The following is a 25,920-nucleotide window of genomic DNA, read 5'->3' on the forward strand; positions in this document are numbered from 1 at the left end:
CCGGACCGGCAGGGCCGGCGCCGCGCCAGCAGGCAGCGGGGAGGCAGCGGGGAGCAGCGGGGGCGTGCCCGGGGCGCCCGGCGCCGGCGGCGCGGCGGGAGGGCGGGGCTGCCGACCCGCGTATGGAAATGAGCCGCGTCCTGCCGCCCAATCACGACATGCGGAGAGGGGAGTGCGGCGGCCCATTGGCGGGCAGCCCATGGCGAGATGGCGTGTTCCCCGCTCCTGATCGGGTCTCGAGCCGTACGGCGTTCGCCGGCTGGTTGCCCGGGCGACGCAGCGAGTGACGCGCCGCGGGCTGGGCGTGGCGGGCCCTCGCCATTGGCTGCGCGATCGGGCGATGGCGGCGGCTGGGGTGTCGCGCCCCAGGTGTCCTTGCTCGGAGCGCAGCGGCCGGCTCAGTCCGCGGCGCGGCGGGACCCAGGAGGACGTCGCTTGTGTGCTGCAGCGCGTCGCCGGGGCGGTGAGCGGGGGCCGGCGGGGTAGGGGAGGGTGGCAGTCGCGGTGCGGGCAGCCCACCGTTGCGCCGCGTGTCCTCCGCGACCGGGGGACGGCCCGCGGCTGCTCGGAGATCGGCCGGATAACGGCGGCGCGGGGGAGGACGCCGCCGCCATCGCCGACCCTGAGGAGCGGCGGCCGCGGGTCAGACCCGCTGTCGCGGCGCCGCCGGAGCGCGAGGGCGCGGCCGCGGCGGGCCGGCCGGTTCGCGCTGCGCCCCGGGGCGCGCTGCCGTTGCGCGGGGCTCGGCCCGCTCCGCCCGGCGGCGCTCGGGGCCTCTGCGGCCGCAGGGGGAGGCTCGGGCGGTCCCGCTGGAGGGCCGCGCCGCCGCCGTTCGCCCGGGGCCGGGGGGCTGCAGCGGCCGGCCTGCGAGGGGGCCGCTGGTCTTTCCGAAAGCAAAGCCGGCCGGCCGGCCGCTGGGCCGCACGCTGTCCGAGCGAGCCCCGCGCAGGCTGCGCCCGGCCGCGTCCCGCTCGCTGCCCTCGGAGCGCTGCGGCTGCTGAGTCAGCCGGGCGGGGGCCGGTGTGCTGGTCCCGCAGCCGGTGCTGCCGGTGGGTGCTGCGAGGTTAGTGAGAGCGCTGTGACCAGACCTTGGCGTGTTCCAGCGCAGAGTCCCCCAGTTACGTACCACTTGAAACCTCTAAGGCATTACATATAACCGATCTGGTTTGCTTTTTACACACTGGTTAAGTTTTTGGAGGTGTTGCGGTTGGTTTTTTGCTTGTATTTTGCTTTGAGTCCCAGAATAGATTGTCTTATAGACTCCTGGAAATTTTTAATTGAAAACAAAGGCAAGCAGGAACTGAATAGGATTTATGAAGCATCCCTTTTGAACCACCATTTTGAAATTTAGCAAAATTCTATTAATGTTGAACATTAGCTTTATATTTACTGTTAAGTCTTGGTAATTTTAAGCTATGAGTCACTGTAACTATACACACGGTTTAAACAGAACGAGAGATACGAGCTGATTATATGCATTGAGTTTTTTTACAGCATTCAGTAATGCAGAATCATTGTATAAAGCCTTCATCAATATTTTCTAGAAATAGCAGCTGCACAGCAAAAAAGCGCATGCACTTCAGGCAGGTTAAATGAATGTGGTGGCTTTAAAGAGCCCTTTTAGGTTAGGAGTTACTGCCACTCACTTAACCCCAAGATCAGCCGTGAGGTATCCTGTGTTTCATAGCAGCAGGTAATGATAAAACATTGTCTAATAATAGCTGTTATGGATAACGATTTTCATAGTTGAAGTAATGCGTTTTTCCCTTACTGATTTATGTGAAGCTGTTTTGCTTAGAAATGTGAGAAAAACACAGTATCTGAAAGGAAGATTTTGGAATCTTTCCAGCTCTACTGACAATCTGTTAATTGCTTAGATGGTAGTTCCAGCTGTCAGAACTTAGGAGCTGTTTTAGGTAGGACTGGTAGGACTCTATATAGCCATGTAGTAAGTAGAAATTCAGATTTTCCTGAAACGGGGTGGTGTTGAAAAGTGTTTGTATTTTCACAGGACATTGGTATGCATTTTCTATTTTTCGTGTTGTTTCAGAATCTTTGGCACTAAGGTATTCCTCTGGCTGTGTCTTGTTTTAGTTGTCCTAATGAAGATACCTTCCATTCTGCAGAGGAAGAGCTATAATGCCACTCTGGAACAGTTTTGCAGGAACATAAATTTACAAAACTATATAGATTATATTACATAGGGAAGAACGAAGGATAATGGTGACTTTAAAAGGAGTGGTTCTCTTGTGTTTTAAAAAAGAAAAAAGCTTTCTGTCAGGAAACGAAATAATTAGTTCATAAGGAAGGCAGTCCCCTCAATGATTTTTCCTGATTTTATTCCATGAAAATCCTGCCACATTTCACTGTGGAAAGATAAATAGATTGGTGCTATTGGTGCTTGTAAGATTGAGATTGGTATTTGTAGTAAACCATGATAATGCTGCCATCTTCAGCAACACTACGCAGATAATTTGCCCTGTCTGTTACGTTCTCCATTGTATGACAAGCTTCATTTTTGATGTCCAAGCAAAAGAAATAATACTAGAAAGACTGTCTTTACAGAAGCCTTATTGGATGGATTGTTACTTTTAAGGCAACGCAAATGGAGATTTTTTTATCCACTTTGAAGTGGCAGTGTGTAGAGAGCCCTCAGTCCTGTAGAAAAATCTTTACAGTGCCAGGCTACATTTAAGCATCTTTTGAACTTTACAGTATAGTTATATAGCTAACATTCATCACAGGAGTATTATGAACTGTTGATTTTGTGCAGTGAGAAGAGCAAAGTACTAATGTATACAAGAGAGGATTTTATGGCATCTTGTTTCTATGCTATAAAACATAATTCAACATCCGTGGTGAGCTTGTCTAAAGGTACAACAGATCAAATAGACCAGGATGTGGGGTTTGTAGCTGAAGGGTGTACAGAACATCCACATTCTCAGTTACATGAAAGAGAGATGTGAGAATTTCTGTCAAATATTTGTTACCTGGTGAAAGCAGAGAGGGAATGGTGAAATCCATCAGTAACCTGGGAATTAGTTATGGGTGCAAGATGACTGTCACAGAATCAGTATGTGAGAAGGACTCATGCTTGAGATGAAGAAGGAACTGTTTCGAATGTGATTGACTTGAATCACTGGAGAATATTGAGAAGAAAGCAGAGAAGACAGTCAGAGCAAGGTAACGCTGCAATTCCTGCTGGTGAAGTTGAGCATTACCAGTAGTGGTTAGTTGGTAGTTTACATAGTTAAAATTAAGTTATTCAGTATTTTTGATGGGAAGAGTGAGTAGAAAGAAGTAAGATAATTTAGTGAGTGCTTACACAGGTGGTAAAAACAAGATGTTGGTGTCAAAGTGGTATCAAAATTGTGTGACAGGAAGATACTGAGATGTTGAGAGTGGTGGAGACTTACTAGTAAGACCTTGAAGAAATAAGGAAGATGTGTATTAAAAAAAAAAAAAAAAGATTGAGAAGGCAAGAGCAGATACTGTATCTCAGAAGGCTAGAAATAAATGGGTTTTACATGGAAGGTTGAAAGGTAAGATTAGTCTCCCTACTCATCTTTTATTTCACTGGTTTTGGTTTCTTTTCTGAGGGATGACTTGCAGAAATTGTATCTTTTTTTTCCTGAATCTTGTACTTGCTTACATGAAATACTCCTTTGTTGCAGGTTTGCCAAGTATAGAAAAACAGTCTTGAAAATGTTGTCCAGACTCTTTCGAATGCACGGCCTTTTTGTGGCCTCTCATCCATGGGAAGTCATCGTGGGGACAGTGACTCTCACCATCTGTATGATGTCCATGAAGATGTTCACTGGGAATGATAAGATATGTGGCTGGAATTATGAATGCCCCAAACTTGAAGAAGTAAGGATGTAAATTCATGTTATAGTACACACCTTTAATCAGTAGATCCAGGTTTTTCTGTAGAATAAGATCAGGTTGTGGTAGCAGCTATACAGAAACTGTTTTATTGCTGCCTTTTCCCATTCTTGATATTAAACCTGTATGCAAAGAGTGATGCACTGCAGAAGGTTTTCATTAAATTTAACTTTCAGTTGCACAGTATCTAGTGAAAAAAAAAACCTTATAGTAACACTTTGTGAGTTTGTAAGACAGACTAGCAGTGATACTTCATTCTGAAACTTCATCTTTAGTGCAGCTTCCCAACGGATTTTATTACTAAAACTTAACAAGTTACTGCTTAATGTAAAAGCTAACTCAGTTGCTTTGTATTTCAAACAGGATGTTCTGAGCAGTGACATCATCATCCTGACAATCACGCGCTGTATAGCAATCCTTTACATATATTTCCAGTTTCAGAACCTAAGGCAGCTTGGATCAAAATACATTTTAGGTACTGTGTCTGATTTTTGCATTTGCTGTATGCATTTTAATTGTGGGTTTTTTAGTATAAATTGGTAATAAACATTAGAATTTTAATACTTTTGTACAGAACAGGGTAATTTTAATTATGTTATATAGCAGAATAAATGTTCTACATCTATCAAAATGCTTTTTTTTAAGAGAGATTGTGTAGGATTATATAAACACAGGAAATGTAATTTTTGAAAGAATTGATTATTACTGTTTAGAACACTTAAAAATACGGAGTTGTTTAGGCTAGCTTTCATTTTTGCTAATAATGAATGAGAGGATTTATGGATTTTATTTCTTAGTCTTACTTTGAATGCAGTACAAATTTTAGATTTAAATAAGCTCAAAAATACCGTGTACTTCAGTTTGTAACTCGACTGCTGTTGAATGCACTCTGAGACATGAGAATTGTAATTTGTTTGCTGCAGGATTGATCTAAAAGTATAGTTTTTCTCCCCCCCCCCCCCCCCCGCCCCCCCCATATATAAATAAAAAAAATTCAATTTTTTTTTTAAAGGTATTGCTGGCCTCTTCACAATCTTCTCAAGTTTTGTTTTTAGCACAGTGGTAATTCATTTCTTGGATAAAGAACTGACAGGTTTGAAGTAAGTAATGAATTGTTATTCTGGATTTCTTGCTTGAATTTTCTTTCCTGTACAATAAACATTGAATTTTAACATATGCCTCTTTTTTTTTTTTTTCAGTGAAGCTTTACCATTCTTCCTGCTTCTGATTGATCTGTCGAGAGCAAGTGCATTAGCCAAATTTGCACTCAGTTCCAACTCACAGGTCAGGGGGTCTGGGATTTTTGTTTGGTTGGTTTGTGGATTTTTTTTATTTTATTCCCAGTGGATCTTTTAACTTTAATGTTCAAAGGTGAACTTCATCCTGTGGCAGGGGGTGTTGAACTAGATGACCTTTAAGGTCCCTTCCAAGCCAAACTGTTCTATGATTGTATGAATAATCCGGATTAAGAGACGTACTACAAGTGAATACCTTATTGGTGATATATAAAAAGGGGCAGATTTTATCCAGATAGTCTGTTCTCTTGTTGTCGATCCAGGTCAGTGTTCAAGTGAATAATAACACCATAAAATTAGTGTGCATGTTCATGTGACCTAAGGTAATTTTATGTATGAGTACTTTACAGGTTCAGAACTTTAGAACTGGTGGTGCTTAAGGCTTAGCTAAGGAGGCTAGAGTTCCTAGACAAACTGTTCTTCCCTAGAACAGGTATTGACAGAAAAAAGTTAATTTCTAGGGCTCAGGAGCGGCATATGAAGAGACATCTAGTGTTACAGTGCTGAGAACAGAAGAAGCATATTTCTAGACAAAATCTTAGCAGAACAAACATAGCATATGTGTAGACAGAAACATTCATGCTCTAATGCAATTAACGCAGCACAACAGGGAGGATTGACAGGACATCTTGCTTGTCATAGATTGTAACTTTTTTCCCCAGTATTCTAAGTTCTGCAACAAAAGTATATTTAGTATATTAAATACCAAAAAAATACCATATGTTGTAATTGAGCATACTAATTGTGGCAAAAATATTGTATATTATACTTTAATATATTAGAATCTAGCATATATTGCACATTCTTTATATGTATGGTATTATTATAGTGCGTTGTATATTATTTTATAATACTTGCAAGAACAGAATTTTTTACTTATTTTCAAGAAGGTATTTCACATGTAGGTTTTCCCTACAGCTTCTCTCTACCTTCCCCCAAAACCACTATCACAAAAAAACCAGCAGCAGACCCTGTAGAATTTGCCATGCTTGGCTTCTGGAGGAAATCCCTTTCCCCCACAGTGGAAAGTTTTAGTGGTTTTTTTTTTTTGTCCTCTTTTCTGTCAGCTGAGTCTAGAGAGTTAAATAATAAAACAATAAAAGTTAGAATACACATATGTGGTTGCACGAACTTTTGAAATGCCATGATGTAAAAGGCTTTTATTTTATGTCTTAAAGTGTAGAAGTATTGTTCTTCTGAATGTGCTGCAATTAAAGTCTTTGTCCACCAGTACTGTAGGAGTTTAGAATACTGATGAGCCAAAGGTATAGAAATTAATCAAAATTAAATAATCTGGTGTAAATAAAGACTTTCAGATAACTTACAGAAAATAAAGCAATTGAAGAATGTATTCTTACATAATAGTTCCATTTTCAATATATGTTTTAAAAGGCCTTATCACCATAATACTATTCAATTTACTGGTCATGGTTGTGTACACTCCCTTAATTTGATTTTTGTCTTTATATTAATGTACATAAATTTCTCTTTTTAGGATGAAGTAAGAGAAAATATTTCGCGTGGAATGGCAATTTTAGGCCCTACGTTTACACTGGATGCCCTTGTGGAGTGTCTTGTGATTGGTGTTGGTACTATGTCAGGTGGGTGATACCATCTAAGGGTCTGAATCTTTCCAGTTAAAAAAGACTATTTGAAAGATGTTGGGATATTGAGAGTTTAAAGTAGTGTAGGCGCGACCCATGCGAGTGGAGTGACTTTATCTATTTGCTTTTCTAATTAGCCTATATTACTAGTTTTCTCCAGATATGAATAATATGTACGTGTTAAAAAGTCTGAAATACAGGTAGCAGCTTTCCTTGAGCATTGTGCAGTGGGAATGGACTTCTGTGCAGCTGCTTACATAAAATTAAGACCTTCTATCATTCCAGTCATTCCTATTAACATCATAAAGTAGCTGCTGAAATATTCTCTTGGCATTCTTAAAAGTGAGTTACACTTTCAGTACATGCACACTTATTTTGTATTCCTGCAAAACCTGAGTATTTCTAAAAACTACTCCAAGTGAAGAAAGTTATTCTAGTTCAGTTAAAAATAACTGATCTTTTGCTGTATTTTTTCCTTACTCAGTCTTTTGATCTTCATCAGTTCTTTGTGCAGTGGCAGTTGTCTTTCCTTAAAAAGAGAACAGTTAAATGTAGTGAGAAAAGGGTTTCCATGTGTAAATACTAATTTTTTTGTAAAATAAATCAAAGTTCCATAGCTAGGGCTAAAGTGGGGTTTTGTTTGCGTTTTTGGTTTTGTCTGTTGGTTTTTATCTCTGGAGGTTTTTTAAACTATTTTGTATGCCTTAAGGACATATTTCAGAACAACTGCTTTTCTAATTGTTTTGGACCTTTTCAGGGTATTTTTTATTAGTAAGCTGCTTTCCTGTTTCCATCTAGGGAAGAACTCATTTTGGCATAGCATACAGTTGATTTTTTAAAAAAATTATTTATACTGTTTGCTCTTTCATCTTTACTAAGGCAGTTCTGTAGTGCATGTGTGACATAACTAATAGACTTTTTCTGGATACCAGGCTTGTGAAAGAGTAGGTGGACTGTATACCGTTTCTTACTGCCTGAGCACTTAATAGGTCACCTTTCAGAAGGGATGTCAATACATCAAATCATAGAATCATTTAGGTTGAAAGAGACCTGAAATCATCAGGTCCTACCATGAACCCAGGACTGCCAAGCCCATCACTAAACCATGTCACTAAGCACCACATCTATGTGTTTTTTAAACACATCTGGGGATGGCGATTCCACCACCTCCCTGCGCAGCCTCTTCCAGTGTTGACCACCCTTTCAATAAAGAATTTTTTCCTAATACCCAATCTAAACCTCCCCTGGAGTAACTTGAGGCCGTTTCCTCTTGTCCTATTGCTTGTTAGCTGGGAGAAGAGACCCACCCCCACCTGCCTACAGCCTCTCAGGTAGTTGTGGAGAGCAGCAAGATCCCCCCTGAGCCTCCTCCAGGCTGAAAACCCCGAGTTCCCTCAGCTGCTCCTCACAAGCCTTGTGCTCCAGACCCTTCCCCAGCCCCTTGCCCTTCCCTGGACACGCTGCAGCCCCTCTACGTCCCTCCTGCAGTGAGGGGCCCAAACCTGAACACAGGGTTCGAGGTGCAGCCTCACCAGTGCCCAGTGCAGGGGGACAGTCCCTTCCCTTGCCCTGTGGCCACACTGCTTCTGACACCAGCCAGGGTGCTGCTGGCCTCCTTGGCCACCTGGGCACCTGCTGGCTCATGCCCAGCCGCTGCCCCCCAGGCAGCTTTCCAGCCACTCAGCCCCTAATTGTTGGCTGCTTGGTTTTTGCTTAGATAACTGAGAAGTTTCAAGCTTTTGGTGTGAAGCTTTAAAATCTTGGTGAACCGTAATTATTTGTATTTATGTAGAATTACACTTTGTCACAGTTTAACCCCAGCCAGTAACTTAAGTACCATGCAGCTGCTTGCTTGCTCCACCCTCACCCAGAGGTGTGGGGAGGAGAATCAGAAAGAAATGTAAAACTCAGGGGTTGAGATAAGAATGATTTAATGGGTAAAGCAAAAGCCGCACACGCAAGCAAAGCAAAACAGGGAATTCACTCACCACTTCCCATGGGCAGGCAGGTGCTCGGCCATCCCCAGGAAAGCCGGGCTCCATCACACGTAACGGTTACTTGGGAAGACAGGCACCATAATGCCAGAGGTCCCCCCTTCCTCCTCCTTCCCCCAGTTTATGATGTTTACAGCATGACACCATACGGTATGGAATATCCCTCTGGCTCATTCAGGTCAGCTTTCCTGGATGTGCCCCCTCCCGATTTCCTGTGCCCCTCCAGCCCTCTGGCAGGCCAGGCCTGAGAAACTGAGAAGTCCCTGACTTAAACATTGCCCAGCAACAACTAAAACCATCAGTGTGCTGTCAGCATTGTTCTCACACCAAATCCAAAACACAGCGCTGCACCAGCTACTAAGAAGAAAATTAACTCTATCCCAGCTGAAACCAGGACAGTTTTCTGTAAATACCATACCATGAATACATATTGTGCTTCGAATAACCTAATACAGAATGACTAGGGCATAACATGCTTGGTTTTTATTAATCTAGACAGTTCCCTATATAATCTGCAATGTGAGTTTAATGGCTTCTTCTTACTTCTGCAGCACTTCAGGTATGTAGAAGGCCTATTGCATATCCAAATGTAAAAAATTTCTTCTTTTTCTATGCAGGTGTACGACAACTTGAAATTATGTGCTGCTTCGGCTGTATGTCTGTTCTTGCCAACTACTTTGTCTTCATGACCTTCTTTCCAGCTTGTGTGTCCTTGGTACTAGAGGTAAGACCAACTTCAAGACAACATCAAGCTTAGTATTTGGATCCTGCACTTGCAGGCTATTCATTTCTTCATGGAGTTATATGCAGCATATTTGTCTTCCTGACGAGCATGTTCGTCTTCCTGAGTTATGGTGGCTCAGCTGGTGACAGTAACTGGCTAATGCTGGTGTAAATCCATCACACGGACAGAGTAATTGAACTATACTGTAAATTATTTGCTCTCCAGAGTTTTTCACTAATGCAGACTGACAGTAGATTGTGGGTTAACTCTTCTGTTGGTTGTTTCTTAATGATCAAATAAAAATACCACTTGAAGCTCACTGGTTTGTTTTTCTAATATGTACTAAATAGGACCTGTTTTTAAATTTTGTTATTTTTGCAGCTTTCGAGAGAGAGCCGCGAAGGGCGCCCTATATGGCAGCTTAGCCATTTTGCTCGTGTTCTGGAAGAAGAAGAAAATAAACCAAATCCTGTAACACAGAGGGTCAAAATGATTATGGTTTGTGGCTCTTTTTTTTTTTACTTATGCTTTTGCAATTAGTAAGGTGTCCTGGTGCAATGAATCAAGCTTCTGTTTTCTATAGACTTGTATTCTGCATCCCATTAGTCTTGTTTGTTGTGGTAGTTGTTAATAATGTCCTCTGTATCTATACCTAAAGCCTTCCTGTGTGTGCCATTTCTGTGCCAAACACTCAGGGTTTTTCCATGTGACTAACTCCCTTATTCTTACCCTGACAGTACCCTCAGCTTCCTTTGCTTTATTACTTTAGTAAGAGGAAGGACGTGGTATGACAGGCTCAAAGCTGTGAGTGTTACAAAAGGCCATTGATAAGGGGTGTGGAAAATCGGCCTTTAGACTTTCAAGGCGTGGGAAACCAAAAAAACCTAAACCCCAAAGAAATAAAAAAGAAAATTTTTAATTTTTGTAGGTTAGATTACAACAACCTAGTTACAGTTGAAAAATTAATATTTGTTTGTTGTTTTGTGTTTTTAATACAGTCGCTGGGTTTGGTTCTTGTTCATGCCCACAGCCGTTGGATAGCAGAACCAGCTGCTCAGAACAGTACTGTAGAAAATTCAGTGGGATTGGATGAGAATGCACCGAAGAGAATTGAACCGAATGTTTCATTATGGCAGTTCTACCTTTCCCGGTAGGCAACTTCACAGAATAGAAGTTTCCTTGATTAGTGTGTGTTCTCCAGTACTGCCAAGCTGTGGTCCTAGGGTACAACGCTTGTTAACTTGCAGATATGACCACTGTAGGATTTCTTGGAACTGGAGATGACATTTCATAAGAAATATTTTGATACCATGCCATTCGTCCAATCTCCTTGAAGTAATCAAGAGCATGATCAGGAGACAGCTGTCCTGTGTGCATCAAAACACTTGTCTTTTCCCAGTAGCACTGACACCTTTCAGAGTGCACTGGAAAATAAATTTTCTGACTGCACTGGAGTATTTATGCAGAGTTTCTGACTGTTCAGACAGAAGAGCAAAAGCCATGTCACTATTGCTTTACCTTCAGCTTAACTGAAGTTAGGAGCACCTGTATTTCCTTACTACTATTGAAAACTCAGAGCTGTCAGTTTTAGAGGTTTTTTCCCCCCCTCTCTTAAAGTTCGGCTTGGATCATAGTAGTCATTATTGGTAGAGGATGATAATTGAAACTTCCTAATTTGTCATTGGGAACTAGGTGTGTAATCGATTTGATCAGTCGTTAGTGACTACTTTAAAGTCATTTTTATTATTGGGGCTGCTTTTTAGCCAAGATTTAGTAACTGTTTAATGAACCTGAAAATTCTTGTGTTAGAGTGTTTCTTTACCCTGACACAGCTTACTTGAATGACCTGGTAGAAGATGTCTTTTGACTGGAATTCCTGCCAAATATATAAATTAAGCTGCAACTATTGCCCTTTCTAAAGCAAAGGGATGTCAGAATGCTGTTACAAACAACATATTGTATAGACCATGTGTTTGTCTTTTTCAGAATGGCCAGTATGGATATTGAACAAGTAATCACTCTTGGATTAGCCCTTCTCCTTGCTGTCAAATATATTTTCTTTGAGCAAGCAGAGACTGAATCCACACTGTCACTGAAGAATCCCATAACATCTCCAGTGATGGTCCAGAAAAAAGTCCCTGAGAATTGTTGCCGGAAGCAGTCTGGACTTCTGAAAAACAACCAGAAATCTAACACAGTAGAAGAGGCTTTAGTTCCCAAAGATGGAAATGGTAATTTTTAGAATTTTATTGAACATATTCCTAGTATTTGGAACAAGTAGTGAAATCTGAGTTAGCATGTTGTATTTGGAATCAGAACTTAAGCACTTTGTAAACCAAGTTTCGTTTTAATTGCCTTTATGCAGCGGAAGTCATAAAACCTGTATTAGCAGAGTCGTCAACCAAGGCTACATTTGTAGTTGGCAGTTGCAACGCTGTGGATACTTTCTCATTTTTTAATGGAAGAGAGGAAGAAATTGAGTTACCTAAGGAACCACGTTCTATTGAGGAGTGTGTTCGTATACTTGGAAATGCAGAGGTATGGGAAAAAGAACTTTTTTAACCTCTGCTGCAGCATCTGATTTAAGAATTCTTACAGCTCATTTTCCAATTTTTAAATGATCCTATTGATTATGTGTTATTCTTCAGAAAATTATATGGCTTCAGTAACTTGGGTAGTGGGTCAGGACTAAAACAAAACCCTTTAGAAGTCACTTCTCTGCCAGGCAGTCAGGGTGGGGAGCAGCTTCATCATTAATGACATGCCATAGTCGTTGAAGCTTCATCATGTATGCATACAAGATTTTGATCATATCCTGACCTACTATAAAACCTGACGTTAGCAGTTGGTTCATGTAGATGTACTCTGGTAATGTCAAAGTCAAGTCGTTACCCTTTGTTATTTGGAAATTTAAAAGGATTTTTACCAAGAGAATCTGTATTTTCCCTCCCTACTCTTTACATTTCCAGAAAGGAGCAAAATTCCTTACTGATGCTGAGGTTATCAGCCTTGTTAATGCTAAGCGTATTCCTGCATACAAACTGGAAACTCTGATGGAAACACAGGAGCGAGGTGTGTCCATTCGCAGACAGATGTTATCTGAGAAACTTCCTGAACCTTCATCTTTGCAATATCTTCCATATAGGAATTATAATTATTCTTTGGTAAGTAAAAGGCAGACAGGTGAAATTCACTGTAAAACCATGTTCCAAATACATGAAGTAGATGCTCAGTGATGCATATGAATTAACAATGAGCTTGGTCAAAACTGATGTAGCCGGGGGTAGAAAAAAAAAAAAAAAAGGCAAACGTAAGCCACTACCTTCCTAGGGAGGTTTGCCTAAACTTAGAATAAGGTAGTTGCATACTCCTAACAAAGTATGCAACTGCCTTATCTCGGAGATGTACAATTCTGAGCAGCAGAATGATAACGTTACCTTGAGCTCAAGTTAAAATGGAAGTTAATTTAAAATTCATGTAACAGTATTGGGATTTTTTTAATAGTGTTTAAGACTTAGTAAGATCTAATACGTCTGCCAAATACTAGATTGAGTGGCATTAGCTGTTGATAGCTGTAGCTGTTAACTTTTTGAGGTGGGAATTGGTTGCTTTGTGGGTAGGGTTGTGGGGGTTTTGCTGAGATACCTTGTTGTAGTTACAGGCATAGTATGTAACGTGCTGTACCATACCGCTGTTAGTGTAACCTCAGTGATACCTTTTGTATTTTTTTTTGTAAGGTTATGGGAGCTTGCTGTGAAAACGTGATTGGATATATGCCTATTCCTGTAGGTGTAGCAGGACCACTGTTTTTGGATAACAAAGAATTTCAGGTGCCAATGGCAACAACAGAGGGATGTCTTGTAGCAAGCACAAACAGAGGGTGTAGAGCAATATGTGTAAGTATTACTCGACAGGCTTGAAAAACTTCCTGTATTGTAAAACATATTTGGGTTGATAAAAGGCATGTTTTTGATATCCTAAAAACTAACACTCACTTTCAGTAATCTTACTTTGTTTCCTTTCTGCTTTGATTTTTAGCTTGGTGGAGGAGCAAGTAGCCGCATTCTGGCAGATGGGATGACTCGAGGACCTGTTGTAAGGCTGCCCACTGCTTGCCATGCTGCAGAAGTGAAAGTTTGGCTTGAAAGCCCCGAAGGCTTTAAAATAATGAAGGAAGCTTTTGACAGCACGAGTAGGTTAGTACAATGGCTATTCCAGCCTTATTCCCTGACGTAAGACTTCTGTGGATGATAGAAAGCTCCTGGGTTTTTGTGGTGTACTGCAGTACAGGAAATTACATCTTAATTTTGGCTGTCCTGCATAGTGTGAATCTAAGAGAACAGAACTCACTTTGTCTGTGTGCCAAGGCCAGTAATAAACATTTTCTAATGATAAGTGGTAAACAACTGTATCTTAGCAACAAATACATTCGTACTGCATAATACTTAATACATTATTTATTTTCTCTAAGTATTTAAAACAAACATAAAATCTTACTTGGATTTTTAGTAGTTACAATGCAAAAAGTAATTCAGTGTTTGGAACCTAGCCTTTCAGATTATATTACTAATGTTAATAATTAATTTATGAGGTTCCAGAGAATACAGGATAAAGTAATGCTAGAACTGAAAAGCTAGAAAATGTAAAGCAGTATTAAGAATAAGTCTACTTTTCAAGCCCTAGAGGTTTTTTTAAGACTTAGAATTACCTGCTTTCTTCAGGAAAGTTCAAAGAGACAATTCCTTACTAGTTTTGTTCCAGCCAAAGTTTTGTCAGCCAAGGACATGCGTGTATTTCAGCCAGAATCAACTTACGGTGCTATTTGCAGTTTGTTTGACTTGTGGAGCTTGCACTGTTGAGGGTAGCATGGGTTTTGCCTTGCTGTAAACTGACATAAGAATTTCCAAAGGCCTCATTTTTAGTTTATATCTGGTAGTCAGATGTTTTAGGTAACACGAATTAATTTTATGTATGTTAGCTCAGGGAATTTTATGTCATGAAGTTCAAAGACAGAAAACATGAGACAGTGAACATTTTTACAGTGAAGATTTTTGAGGTGTTCACTCAGAGCTATGTGCATAGTAGCTGAAGGGGTTTTTTCTGTGCTGAAGGAGGAGGAAACAGTGTCGTTAACAACACTATCTGCAATGAGTTACTGAAATTTTGCTACTTAAAACTAACTTAATCTTTTCCCTTGAGGCTTATAAGTAATAGTTAAGTTTTTTCTTGCAGGTTTGCCCGCCTACAGAAACTTCTCATCAGTTTGGCTGGTCGTAACCTTTATATCCGTTTTCAGTCTGGAACAGGAGATGCAATGGGAATGAATATGATTTCAAAAGTAAGACCACTCCCCTTAAGACTTTTTAATAAATGTGTATTTCTTTTAAAAATAGATAATAGCTTATCAACCTGTGACTACCTGGCATGTGAAGCCAGAAAGATAAGACATAGCGCTGTTTGAAGTGCTATAAAATAATAAATGAGTTTGACCTAGTCAAGTGTAAACAAGAATAGGATGAGAAAGAAAAAAAGTAACTTTGTATTTGGATATTTTTTATTGTTGATATTTAAAGAAAGTATTCTTGATAATATGGAAGTTAAGCTGGTCACTCTGTTGCTTTGGGCCAAAGATTTTGTCCAACAGCAGTTAATCTGTTACTGTGTGGATCACTTCCTTGAAAATTAGGAATTATATTAGGAATCTGGTCAATGGCAGCAGAAGCGTGTTCTCTAGCTTCATTTGTTTGTTTTCATGCAAACACATGGAAGAACTGGAGAGATATGATCCATAGATTCTTGGAACACCTTGTGCTGTTTGAAACTAATGCCCTTTGCCTATTCTCTATAAAATTTAAGTCTATCAGAACCATTACATAAATGGGTCTGGTGATAGGTAGTAAATATAGAAGACTTTTTGTGTGACTTCCTAGTGTGCAGAAGATCTTTCCACTGCATCCAAAATGAATTAATTTCATGTCTGTAGTGCTTGACTTAGTTCATGTTGTATCTTCAGTACAGTAACCATATGCCCATGCACTTAGAATGCGTATAGAGAATCCATATGTACTGGGAAGAACCAATTATTCCCCATGTAATTCCCAAAATGGTTAGAAAAACTATAGTGATAATAGGGTGGGTGGGGGTTTCTGCTGTTTCAGATTCCTTCCTGAAATTACGTTCTTTTCTTGAGCTGTAACTGAAAATCTGATTAGACTTAATCTAATCTTGCTGTTCCGCTGTCCTTGAGTAGCTTGTTTTGCAACCATAATGATACACCTAGCCTTTTATTTGTTTCTTTTCTAACAGGGTACTGAAAAAGCACTGGCAAGGTTGAGTGAAGAGTTTCCTGATCTCCAGGTAATAGCTATTAGTGGTAACTATTGTACAGACAAAAAACCTGCTGCTATAAACTGGATAGAAGGAAGAGGGAAGTCTGTTGTCTGTGAAGCCGTCATTCCAGCCAAGGTTGTTAGAGAAGTAAGTGTCTGCTTGTTTTTACTTGTTTATAAAAATGCATACATTTTACAAAGATTTTCCAGGTGAGGATAATTCTTACATGTGTTGTCAGAACTGCTGTAGGATAAGCCATTTTTGCTGAGAGAATAAATATTTTTTTCCTTTCATGGTCTCTTTTGTGACATAATGTGCATATATTTAATGATGCATATCTAGTTGAAGGTATGAGCATTTCCACATTTTACCTTTGAAAAATTATGCCACGGTCTGACAGATTTTTACATTGTGGGGTTTTGCCTGTCATTAAGCCCAGTCTTGATCATTTCACTCATTTGTTGTCTCTCACGCAAACCTGGCATTCTCTTCAAAGTTTATATTTACTACAATGAAAACAGATAATCGGGTGCTTCACTTAATTCCAAAGCTGCCTTAGCATCTTGCCTGACGAAGGGTAACCCTTGTGAACAGTGCCTTGTGAACACAGCCTCTGTCAAACTTGTCCTACATCATCAGAGCTATCTTAGAATCTTCTACCTGTCAGACAAATCTATTGCTTGTCCCCTGGTTGCCAGCACTGGCCATGAGAGGCAATATCCGGGGAGGAATTTACTACGCCATACTCAGCACAGTCTTCCATCAACTTGTTCAACGTTTTCCGAATTGCTGCTTTTGTATTCAATGCATTTTTTTGTTTTCCCCCAGTAATTTGTCCAGTCTCTTTTGTGAAACTACGTAAACTTATATCACTAGAATTCCAGGCAGAATTCCACAGTGTAGCTGCACCTTGTATGAGAACTACCTCCTCCTTGTTGTTGATTCCATTTGATGCCCTAGTTTTGTACTGGAATAGATACTTAAGGCTCTTATCTTCTGCTGCTCAAGATTTTGTAGTTATAACACAGCTCTTCCACCTTGCCAGCCATTCTCAGTTCCAGATTGAAAAGTACTAGTTTCTCTCTGAGGAATGAGTAAAAGACATTCTAAGCATGTCTTTGAACATCAGTATCTCTAGATCTTTTTCAGTTCTAAAATTTCTGGGTACAGAATTCAGAGTGTGTGTGCAGGCTGGATTTGTACATTGACATAATTTATGTCTTCTGGGTTTGCTTCCTAGTGGTTTCCTAATTTTCATATTGTTGTCATTTTTACAGTTGATTCAGTGGCAATATCTATTAGCTACGAGATTGCATTCCATAGTAGTAATGGGGAGCCAGTCAGTTTGTAATGGGCATGGATAGTTTTTAGGTAAATTTGTGATGTTTTTCCCCAATACCCAGCCATGTACATCACTACATTCACTTACATCGAACTCTAATACATAAACTATATTTTTGTCAGTGTTATAGACTTTGTGCAGATCTCTGTCATCAGTTGCTATTCCTGCTACACTGGAGTATCTTGAATTTTACTCACAGTACTCTCTTTTTGCTCTCTTTGATCATTTTTATACTAAATTCAGTGTACATCTTATATCTGAAGGTTTCAAAATACACTTAGTATCATATAAATGTGCCATTTGATTTGATATTACTGTGTACAGTGCTTACTTAACAGTGTAGCACTGTGGTTTGTATTTGAACTCCTCAGTTTAGCTCTGTATTCTTATGCAGAGCAAAACTGAGGAGGGTTTAGTGTCCAGAGCAACTTGGGAGGAATGTTGCTATCATGTCAAGGTGAATTAGTGGGATATTTCTGTCAAGTTGATTTTGTTTGCTTCATTCTGAAGATAAGTGAGAATTTGAAATGGAGAAGGTAGCTGGTAAGCTTTTCTTAAAGGCCTGTGCAAGTCCAACCCTTTGCACTGACTTTTCCATTGTTACTTCGATAACGCAGCCTGCATTTGAAAAGGCTCATTTTGAACAAAAATATAAGTAGGTATCTAGGACAACGATTGAGTCAAATTCCATGTGGAAGCAAACAAGGGGCAAGAGCTTATTAACCATAAATAGTGCATTTCTACTCCTGCGTAAGGAACGGTGTAATAAAAGTGTATCACTTTGTCTAGGTATTGAAGACAACTACAGAAGATATTGTTGAAGTCAATATAAATAAAAATTTGGTGGGTTCTGCGATGGCTGGTAGCATAGGTGGCTACAATGCACATGCAGCAAACATTGTGACAGCTATCTACATAGCCTGTGGTCAGGTAGGTTTGCTTTCCCCCGGTTCAGGTTTTCTTTAGTTCAGTAATTCTTAACCACACAGTTAAGTATTTTGTTTGTGCTTTGTTTTGCCTTCCTAATCTGAAGGATGCTGCGCAGAATGTAGGCAGCTCTAACTGCATCACTTTGATGGAGCGAACTGGTTCCACCAACGAAGACCTGTACATCAGCTGCACAATGCCTTCTATAGAAATAGGAACTGTTGGCGGAGGCACCAACTTGCTCCCACAGCAGGCGTGTTTGCAGGTATAAATCAGAAAGTTTAAAGGAGCTTAGCTTCTTAAATCAAAGCTCACTTTCATGTTGTGTATATTGAGTCTGAGTAATGTGCGAATGGGCCTTCTTGAAACTCAGTGGATTTGGTATGAAAATTTAAGAATAATCTAATGAATTGTTTTCATGTATCTAGTTCATGTATCTAGTTCCTAAAGCTTAAGATCTTTAATATTAAAAAGAGACTTAAAACTGGTTGATTTGATATCATTTGGAATGACTTACTTTAATACTAGAGCAAGCATAAATTTACGTAGATTTCGTAGCGTAATATTGCATATTTTTCTCTCCAGATGTTAGGGGTTCAAGGTGCAAGCCAAGATAACCCTGGTGAAAATGCCCGTCAACTTGCTAAAATTGTTTGTGCTACAGTGATGGCAGGGGAATTATCACTAATGGCAGCTCTGGCAGCTGGGCATCTAGTCAAAAGCCACATGATCCACAACAGGTAAGAAATGGAAAAATTCTTATCTTTCTCTGCTATTTTGCCTTTCTTCCAAGTACGAGATTCAATAATAGTTACATGAATAATTGCAACATAAATAGTGCTGTAACATTTTATATAATGTAGTTATCTTACTGTTTTTATTAGGTCAAAAATAAATCTACAAGATCTTCAAGGAACCTGCACTAAGAAGGCAGCTTGAATACTAAAATGGCTTTGCAATGAAGAATTGTTGTAGCAACTGACAGGGTGCACAGGGGAAAAAAAGACCTATGTGAAGTTTAGAATGAAAATCACCTTCAACTCAATTTATGTAAGATGAACTGAGAGATCAGCAGACTTGTGTGAGACTACTTACGCCTTTGACCTTCTTCAGTGGTTAGAGATGACTTCATGGGAGAAGTCCTGTCACATGCCTTGAACATGGCTTTGGAATTCTTACTCTTACACATCTTATAAAGGGTCCGGTTTATGGTTTTACAGGTTGAGATTCTTTTGACTACTAAGCTCCTGGTAACCACAAAGCTGAGAAGTGAGTAATGTACTTTGCAGAATTAAAAAAAATAGGTCTAAACTTGGCTTGAATGCACTGATCCTTGCCTTCTTTATGTTACAGTTAGACAAGCATGTTTTTTAAAGTGACGGCAAGCCTAATCACTTTCCATGAATCCCCAGTTTTAATTTTGTTCACATACAAAATTTAGGTCTTGGGCTATAAGACAGTTCTGTTGAATCCTATTAGTTTATAGAAACCTCTGTCTATATATAGTACTTAATTTGCTGCTGCTTCAGCTAAGCAGCATTCTATGTTTTAACTCCACATTTTAGGTTATTCCTTCATGGAAAACTTGTGACCTATAAAGTTCTGAACTGTTAAATGTAATCTGTATTGAAGTAGGGAAAATGGCATCTTCAACTGTTTTGTGATTTTTGTTCAGGTAGAAAAAAGACTTTAAAACTGGTGATGCCAAAATCAATCATGTCAGATAGATTTTTAAGCAAATGCAGTTTCTCAAACTTTTTTTGATAGGAGTGCATTCAAACAACAGGAGTCAAGAACAGATGTTTACACTTCTTTGAAAATAAGTCTCTTAAGGTACAGTGTGTTTGTATATTCCTTCGTTTTCTTTCTTTCTTTTTTTCAAGTGTTTGACACTTACTCCATAGGAACAGGTGTATACCCACGGTTTTTGCTGAGATAAAATGAAGTCAGAAGATCACACTGTTCTTTTAACATTAGGGGGTTTTTTAATGTTTTGGTTCCTTTAAAACTTTCTTTTTGAGGGGGGGAGTATTTATTTTAGGAAGAAATCTTACCATTTTTTTCAATGAACTGTACTAATTAAGGGAATTCAGTGAAATGACATGTTAACGCAACAAGCAGGTTTTGTATCAAAATATTGTACTTGGACCAGTGAAGCAGTCTCAGGTGTTCTTAATGTAAAACAGAAAAGCCAGGTTTACTCTGGTTTGAATTACCTTTGGGGAATATTGCTAAATGCATTGTGCTGCCTAGTTAATCACAGGAAGAAAATAATTAATATGCTTGATGATAAGGGGATATTTTTGTTTGGTTTGGGGTTTTTTTGTGTTTTGGGGGGTGAATCAGTGGACTGGACTGGCATTCTTGCAGGAGTGCAGTGGCATTCCTAAATAGGTGACTAGCAGAGGTGCTCTTCTAATGTGCAAATTTGATATAAATCATGATGGTTTGTTTTGTAGTACATCAGCACATTAATATTATTGTAATGAGCTCATAAAGCTAATGTGCAAGCATGAAGACATACTACATGCTAGATATGATATGATAGCATGTAAATATGAAATATCATGAATGTTTATCTTCCTGCAGTATTGTTGCTAATAGCTACCATTTTATTTAAGGAAAGCTGGAACTACTTTGTTTCTATGTTCATTCAGTGATCTTATTTAAAGTAACACTGTTCTGGCAATAAATTGTGGTTCAGTGTTCATTCTGGTGGATTTGACTGACATTCTGTGTTGCAGAGTTAACATTTTGTATTATTACTAAATTGTGTACATTTTGGTACAGAACTACTTTTTCAGTTTCAGTAAAACAATGGAAAACATACTGGCTTAATTGTGATATTTTAAGCTTACTTCATGACTTAGTGACATATATTAGTAGACAAAATATGAGGGTTAAGGAAAATATCACTGGCATACAGTACTAAACGTAGTGGGGCTATGACACCAGGACTTGTCACCTCGTTCGCAGAAGCCTGTACTCATTTACTGTCATTGAAGCTGAATTACACAGTTTGCCCAAGTGAGAGAACTAATTGGCTGCAGCATTAGCAATACTTTCAGCTGGGGCTTAATTTTCCGCTCTTCCTCACTTGTAATTCAGCTCCCATGCTTGGTCTTGTAATGTCCATCAGTCTGTAATCGGACATACAACGTAGTCTGCATTCTCATTCAGTCTTCTCAGCACTACCAGTTTCATACTAGAAGCAGAGGTTACCGTATCAAATGCACTAGGAGGTTTAGAGATCTGAAGCACTCTTGTTTCCCTGCATACACTACGGTAGTGTACTTCAACATCCCTGCAAAATTTGTGTAGCTAGACTGTTTCAGTACAGGAAACAGTCATGTACTGTTTGTTTTGCATCCTTGGCAAACACAAACCAGCTGTCTGGACTGAAGTTTCTAGACCTGCTGCAACCTAAATGCTGTACTATTACAATCGATACAGTTTTCCAAATATTTTAAAACCCTAGTAAAAATTGTGTATTTAGTAACTACTTTGCTTCTTTCTTTACCTAGATCACCTCCTTTCTTTCTGTGTCCTGAGTCTGCTTCACCCCTGCTGCACACCAGCCCCCTTCCTGCTGTCTGCCGTGGAAGTGTCAAGAGCTGTGAGGCTTTGGAAGCGCTGCAGCTCCAGCTGTCTCTAATTACAGAATTTTTGTCCACTTTAATTTATTTCAGCCAGCTTAAGACCTTACAGTGAAGCATACCTTAACTGGTCTTCCTGACGGGACGAGCAGCACCTGCTTATGCAGCACAGGGATGCAAACTACGTTCATGCCAAACATAGCTCTGATGCCGGAAGCCTGTAGTGGATGTTGGGTTGAGGATGGGATGGAGGTGTACCAACAAGGGCCCAGACACGGGCGTTGCTGAGCAGTCACACTGGTTCCCAGAGAAAAGCATGGCTGAGGGTCTGCTTCCTTTTCATAGGAGCCTTCAAGCATATCTGGGCTGTGGCTGTGTCTATGCACAGCACTGTTTGCACAGTTTTCATCCTTGGTGTGAACCCTGCTCGTGAGGTGAATCATGGAAACATTTAGGTTAGAATGAGATCATCAAGTCCAGCTGTTAGCCCAGGACTGCCAAGGCCATCACTAAACCATGTCACTAAGCACCACATCTATGCATTTTTTAGCCACCTCCAGCAATGGTGATTCCATCACCTCCCTTCGCAGCCTCTTCCAATGCTTGACCACCCTCTCAGTAAAGAAAGTTTTCCTAATACCCAATCTAAACCTCCCCTGGAGTAACTTGAGGCCGTTTCCTCTTGTCCTATTGCTTGTTAGCTGGGAGAAGAGACCCACCCCCACCTGCCTACAGCCTCCCTTCAGGTGGTTTTAGACAGCAGTAGGGTCCCCCCCGAGCCTCTTCCTCTCCAGGCTGAACAATCCCAGTTCCCTCAGCTGCTCCTCGCAAGCCTTGTGCTCCAGCCCCTTCCCCAGCCCCTTGCCCTTCCCTGGACACGCTGCAGCCCCTCTACGTCCCTCCTGCCGTGAGGGGCCCAAACCTGAACACAGGGTTCGAGGTGCAGCCTCACCAGTGCCCAGTGCAGGGGGACAGTCCCTTCCCTTGCCCTGCTGGCCACACTGCTTCTGACACCAGCCAGGGTGCTGCTGGCCTCCTTGGCCACCTGGGCACCCTGCTGGCTCATGCCCAGCCGGCTGCCGACCAGCACCCCCAGGCCCTTTCCCACCAGGCCCTTTCCAGCCGCTCTGCCCCAGCCTGTAGCGCTGTGTGGGGCTGGTGTGACCCAGCTGCAGGACCCGGCACGGAGCCTTGTTGAACCTCATCCAGCTGGCCTCGGCCCACCGGTCCGGCATGTCCAGACCCCTCTGCAGAGCCTCCTGCCCTCCCGCAGATCAGCGCTGCTGCCCAGCTTGGTGTCATCTGCAAACTTACTGGGGGTGCACTTGATCCCTTCATCCAGATCATTGATCATCAATAAACATATTAAACAGGACTGGCCCCAGTGCTGAGGCCTGGGGAACACCACCTGTGACAGGTCACCAGCTGGATGTAACTCCATTTACTGTGACTCTCTGGGCTCAGCTGTCCAGCCAACTTTTAACCCAGCATAGAGCACACCCGTCCACACCATGAGCAGCCAGTTTCCCCAGGAGAATGCTGTGAGAGATGGTGTCAAAGGCTTTACTAAGGTCCAAGTAGACAACATCCACAGCCTTTCCCTCATCTACTACGCCGGTCATCTTGTCATAGGAGATGAGGTTCATCAAGCAGGACCTGCCTTTCATAAATGCATGCTGGCTGGGCCTGATCCCCCATTGTCCTGCACATGCCACGTGTTGGCACTTGGGATGATCTGCTCCATAACCTTCCCCAGCCTGTAGTTCCCCAGATCCTCCTTCCTGCCCTTCTTGTAGATGGGCACCACATTCTGGGACCTCCCCGGTTAGCCAGGACTGCTGATCAATGATGAAGAACAGCTTGGCACGCTCCTCCGCCAGCTCCCTCAGTACCCTGGGGTGGGTCTGATTCGGACCCATAGACCCGTCCATGTCTAATTGGAGCAGCAGGTCACTAATTGTTTCCTCCTGGACTGCGGGGACTTCATTCTGCTCCTCCTCATCCCTGTCTCCCAGCTCAGGGGGCTGAGTACCCTGAGGGTAACTGGTTTCACTATTAAAGACTGAGGCAAAGGCAGCATTAAGCACCTCAGCCTTTACCTCATCCTTTGTGGCAGTGTTCCCACCTGCATCCAATAAAGGGTGGAGATTATCCTTGGCCCTCCTTTTGTTTCTGATGTGTTTGTAAAAACTTTTTTTGTTATCTTTTAGAGCAGTGGCCAGCCTGAGTTCCAGCTGGGCTTTCATGTCTGATCTTTACCCTACATAACCTCACAGCTTCCATATATCTCTCCTGAGTTGCCTGCCCCTTCTTCCAAAGGTGGTACACTCTCCTTTTTTCCCCGAGTTCCATCCAAAGCTCTCTGTTCAGCCAGGTCTTCTGCCCCACCAGCTCATCTTTTCGCACTTGGGGATGGCCTGCTCATGCACCTTTAAGACTACCATCCTGGAGAATGCCCAGCCCTCCTGGACCCCTTGGCCCCTCAGAACTATCTCCCAAGGCATTCCATCAACCAGGCTCGTAAACAGGCCAAAGTCAGCCCTCTGGAAGTCCAACACAGCCATTCTGCTGACCACCCCCCACTCCTTCCATACTTCTCCAAGAATTGAAAAATTCATCTTCTCATGCTCCCTATGCCCAAGTTGTCCTGTGACCACCACATGCCCACCAGCGCTTCCCTGTGTGCAAACAGCAGGCCCAGCGGGACATCTCCCCTGGCTGGCTCACTGACAGCTGTGTCAGGCATCTGCCGCACACTCGGGAACCTCCTGGTCTGTGTCCTATCTGCTGTGCTCTATTTCCAGTGGACGTTTGGTAAGTTTAAGTTCCTCACAAGGACAAACTGTTGAAACAGTCCCTGACATACGGAGCTACCCCACCGCCTCTCCTTCCTTGCCTGTCCCTTCTGAAGAGTCTGTAGCCATCCCCTGCAGCATCCAGTCATGCGAGTTTCCCCCCATGTTTCCGTGATGGCGACTATGTCATGGTCTTCCTGCTGCACGATGGCTTCCAGCTCCTCCTGTTTGTTGCCCGTGCTTTGGGCACTGGCATAGATGCACTTCAGCTGTGCCATCGATCTCACCTCCAGGCCTGGCATCCCCCCCGCGGGCTCATCTCTGATGAGCTCGGGTTTATTCCCTTCCCGCTTTCAGTCGGGTTTAAAGCTGTCTCGACGAGCCCTGCTAACTCCTGGCCAGGGATCCTTTTCCCCCTCTGAGGCAGGTGAACCCCAGCTGTGGCCAGCAGGCCTGCTGCCGTGTGAACTGACCCACGTCAACCCCCCCGAGATCTGGCCATTGACACCAGGCCCAGAGGCAGCGCTGATCTGTGGGACCTTGCGGTGACACAGCCCCTCGCTCCCCGCGGCCGGCAGGACAGAAGGAAGCACCACCTGCGCTCCCGATCCCTCCCTCAGCCCCGAGGTCTCTCTCCGTCGCCCTCAGACTTCTTGGCGTTGGAGTTCATGGCTGCCCCTTGGCAGCCCAGCAGTGGGCAGTGATCAGAGGGCCGTACCGGGCAGGGGGTGTCCTGGTGACGTCCCTTACCCAGCCCCAGGGAGGCAGCAGGCTGCCCAGGGGCTGGCTCCGGCCGGCATACGGCCCCTCTGTTCCTCTCAGAGTGGAGTCGCCGATGACAACCACCTTTCAGTTCTTCCTAGCAGAGCTGGTCACCATGCGTGGGGTTGGCAGCTCCTCCAACCCGGACGAGTTTTCGCCCACATCGACACTTTCCTGACTCTCAGGCGCCAGAGCCGCACACCTGCTGTACAGGGGCACCTGGGAAGGTGGAGCAGGCCAGCGGTGACTCGCCTGCTGTCCCCAGCAGGGACCTGTTTCCATTCCTCCCGATCACTCGGGGCCCTTCCTTCTGCCTGGAGGCGAGCAGGCAGGGGACCCTCCCGCTTCCCGTGGTGACGTGTCCCTGCGGTGCATTTGTCTCAGCGATGGTAGAGCGTCTCCACCGGTCTGCCTCCCTCTCACAGTCCCTAATACTCCTGAACCTTTCTGCTTCCCCCTTCAGCTCTGCCACCAGGCTGAGCAGCTCAGCCACCCAGTCACCCCTCACACTGGTGTCACCCCTGCTGCCCTCCAGCAGCAGCGACCGGCGCAGGCAGCCGAGTGGCCCGTGACGTGGGCAGCTGCGTGCTGACATGGGAGCTCCGGCTGGGTCGCCACACACCTCCTGGCACTGGCCTTTGGCCAAGCAGAAGCCATGAGTGGCTA

The 25,920-nt window shown here is 42.7% G+C and overlaps 1 protein-coding gene across 2 annotated transcripts; it reads left to right on the top strand.

The window, feature by feature from the left end:
- The first annotated feature begins 332 nt into the window (after positions 1 to 332).
- HMGCR (3-hydroxy-3-methylglutaryl-CoA reductase) lies at positions 333 to 20,928 on the top strand. Of its 2 annotated transcripts, none has more exons than XM_040580065.1 (20): positions 333 to 463; positions 3,675 to 3,870; positions 4,249 to 4,360; positions 4,898 to 4,985; positions 5,085 to 5,169; positions 6,676 to 6,781; positions 9,396 to 9,502; positions 9,884 to 10,000; positions 10,501 to 10,652; positions 11,489 to 11,733; positions 11,868 to 12,040; positions 12,472 to 12,666; positions 13,240 to 13,398; positions 13,541 to 13,698; positions 14,735 to 14,840; positions 15,809 to 15,979; positions 17,964 to 18,104; positions 18,208 to 18,366; positions 18,687 to 18,841; positions 18,986 to 20,928. In XM_040580065.1, the coding sequence occupies exons 2-20, from the start codon at positions 3,706 to 3,708 to the stop codon at positions 19,038 to 19,040; spliced, it is 2,649 nt and encodes an 882-aa protein (XP_040435999.1). In that variant the 5' UTR covers positions 333 to 463; positions 3,675 to 3,705; the 3' UTR covers positions 19,041 to 20,928. The 2 variants fall into 2 exon arrangements, with proteins under 2 accessions (XP_040435999.1, XP_040435998.1); XM_040580064.1 differs by lacking the exon at positions 333 to 463 and adding an exon at positions 1,098 to 3,183.
- The last annotated feature ends 4,992 nt before the right edge of the window (positions 20,929 to 25,920 follow it).

This window comes from Falco naumanni, chromosome Z (genome assembly GCF_017639655.2).
Source record: "Falco naumanni isolate bFalNau1 chromosome Z, bFalNau1.pat, whole genome shotgun sequence".
In the NCBI taxonomy this organism is placed as follows: Eukaryota; Metazoa; Chordata; class Aves; order Falconiformes; family Falconidae; genus Falco; species Falco naumanni.